This window comes from Aricia agestis, chromosome 21, assembly GCF_905147365.1.
Source record: "Aricia agestis chromosome 21, ilAriAges1.1, whole genome shotgun sequence".
Lineage (NCBI taxonomy): Eukaryota > Metazoa > Arthropoda > Insecta > Lepidoptera > Lycaenidae > Aricia > Aricia agestis.
This window is the reverse complement of record NC_056426.1, coordinates 1,110,073-1,112,594: the sequence shown is the minus strand read 5'-3', so window position 1 is coordinate 1,112,594 and position 2,522 is coordinate 1,110,073. Positions and strand designations below refer to the sequence as shown.

Genomic DNA, 2,522 nt, shown 5'->3' with positions numbered 1-2,522 from the left:
GCCGTAAGCGACACCGTTTGACAGATAAGCAATAATTACTTTAACATCAAGCTAGTGATCTTAAAAAAGTTGATATTTCACAGCGGATTTAACAATATTTTGCATTTTTTACTGTTTTTAAGTAAAATTATATTTAAAAAGTGAGTACGGTAATGTTATTGTAATCTTACAACAAAGTTTTCTGGAAACATGATCGTTTTAGGAAAGGTCGTGGTAGGTCCCCTGCAAGCGTCATAAACTGTCAACGGCTGCCGTCGGCTGCCGACGACTGCCGTCAACTACCGTCAACTGCCGCCGACACGTGCCGCCGACTGCCGTCGACTGCCACCGACACGTGCCGCCGACACGTGCCGTTCGTCTGTAAGAAGCCTTAGTGGTATTTATAAAAGGGAAAATGAAATTGGAAGGTTCTTGTCTCGGACAATCAAATTGATGCTGTAATGAAAAATTGCTATATTATTATCATACCTTCGGGCTTCGACTTTAAAAAAATAGTTGCTGGCAAAAAATCTGTATTATATAACTACATTAAAAGCATCAGTAATCAGTAGTATACAAAAACGAACAGACTGATCACCTGATGGTAAGCAAATGCGTGGGCCAATGGACACTCAAATCGCAATACATAACATAAACACGTAGGTAATATAAGATTTTAAAATACCTGCCTCCCGCTACATAGCTCACTCGGCGTAACTGGTGCTGCAGCAATGGCTCTCCGTTTTTAAATCATTGCCAATCATTATAAGACTCAAAATCAAGATCTACAGTTTCACCAAGTAACCTGATTTGAAGCTATAAAACAATACTTGTTAGAATATAAATTGATAATTAAAAAACTAGATAGTAATGTATGCATTTTATTTGCGACATGGGTTTCCTAGGCATGAAGATGCGTCTTAATTTCTATGGAACTCTCCAGAACGTTTATTTTGTGATAATAAAGGCTTTAACCGTGTCTTTCTTTGCAACTATAGAACCTTTATTTTGTTTTAATGGCATGGCCGGAACCGTACCATTCTATCTTAAGGAATATTTGGTTTGGGAAATGGGTTTCTTGAGCAATGAAAAGGCTGAAATTGTATCTTTCTCTTGAACTCTTCAGAATCGTCTATTGTGTTAGCCACTATGGATATAGGATATGGATAGGCTGGAACGGCATATTTTTAGAAATCTCCAGAACTGTTTCAAGTCATTTGCGACAGGGATTCCCTGGGCAATGGCACGGCTGAAACTGTGGCTTTCTACCTTGGGAACACTCCAAGACCATCTTCATTTTATTCATCAGGTCGGTTATTTGGCATGTCAGCTGGCCAACTGCGACGCACATGTCTTCGATCCCTGCTGGATGATCACCAGGTATATCCCTGGTTGAGGAACGAGAGGATGAACAGGAACCTGTGCAAGCGTCTTTTCCTTCCTTTGTCTGAAATACTTCGGAATTGGTTATGCGAGGGTCTTTTCGGGTCAGCGAAACGTTTTGCTTGCAACTAGTACCACATTGGGATAAAGAACACCCTGACTTCTCATCCGGAATATACCCTAAAGGACATTCCTTGTTCCTGCATCGCGCTGGGTGATTTGCTGGACATTTCGGATTTGTACAGGTGTAGGGCTCATCGGCTCTATGTTCCTTCGGCAAGGTGGATTTACAATCTGGGCACGGGCATGATACTCTGATGACCTTCCTCTTAATGTCCTGGATTTTACCCGGAGTGTAGTTCAGGCATTCGTAATGGACCCACGATTCACAGGCGCCTTCGCACTGCAATCCTGTCTTTCTTGTGACCGGACGAAGGCAGATCTTGCAAGGGTTCTTTACTTTGCGGCATTTTGACATCCTGTATCACATATTGTATAATTTATGAACGTCTGTTGCTGGATTTCTGAACAGATTACGACATGATAGATTTGTACCTACTGAGGATTTGTACAAAGAGAATATAATCACTATGGATTTGTAAGTTGTTTAGCTCGGACTTTCTAGGACTGTGAGCTTAATCTCATTGGAATAAAGACGTAAAAAGTAAAATATATCAGAACGGATTGTGATGGTGACATTGTCAATTGTTATTAAATTCTTCTTTTTATATGGCCATTATCAAAAAATATGAAATTGATGCCTACTGCAGCGATAGATAATAATTAAGTATAATTTATACACAGCCAATACTGGCTGCCAATAAGACTGGCAGCCAGTATTGGCTTGGTATATGCCGCGTGTGAACAGTTTTTCAAGCCAGGCCAAACTGTTCACACGCGGCATATACCAAGCAAATACTGGCTGCCAGTCTTATTGGCAGCCAGTACTGTCTCTGTGAAAACTATACTGACCTGTACTTATACAATAATCATGATGATGATGATAGATGATGCCCGCAACTATATTGCGCCAAAACTCGTTTATCTTGAGAGAACCGTACATTTTTCCGGGATAAAACGTATTCTATATCCTTTCCCGGGACTCAAAGTATCTCCATGCCAAATTTCAGCAAAGTCGGTTCAGCGGTTCGGGCGTGAAA

The 2,522-nt window shown here is 40.8% G+C and overlaps 1 protein-coding gene across 1 annotated transcript; it reads right to left on the bottom strand.

Annotated features, from left to right (window-relative positions):
• Window positions 1-858: 858 nt before the first annotated feature.
• LOC121737558 lies at window positions 859-1,979 on the bottom strand. Its single transcript, XM_042129213.1, has one exon. It carries the CDS (start codon window positions 1,838-1,840, stop codon window positions 1,193-1,195), a length of 648 nt encoding a protein of 215 aa, XP_041985147.1. The 5' UTR covers window positions 1,841-1,979; the 3' UTR covers window positions 859-1,192.
• Window positions 1,980-2,522: the final 543 nt, after the last annotated feature.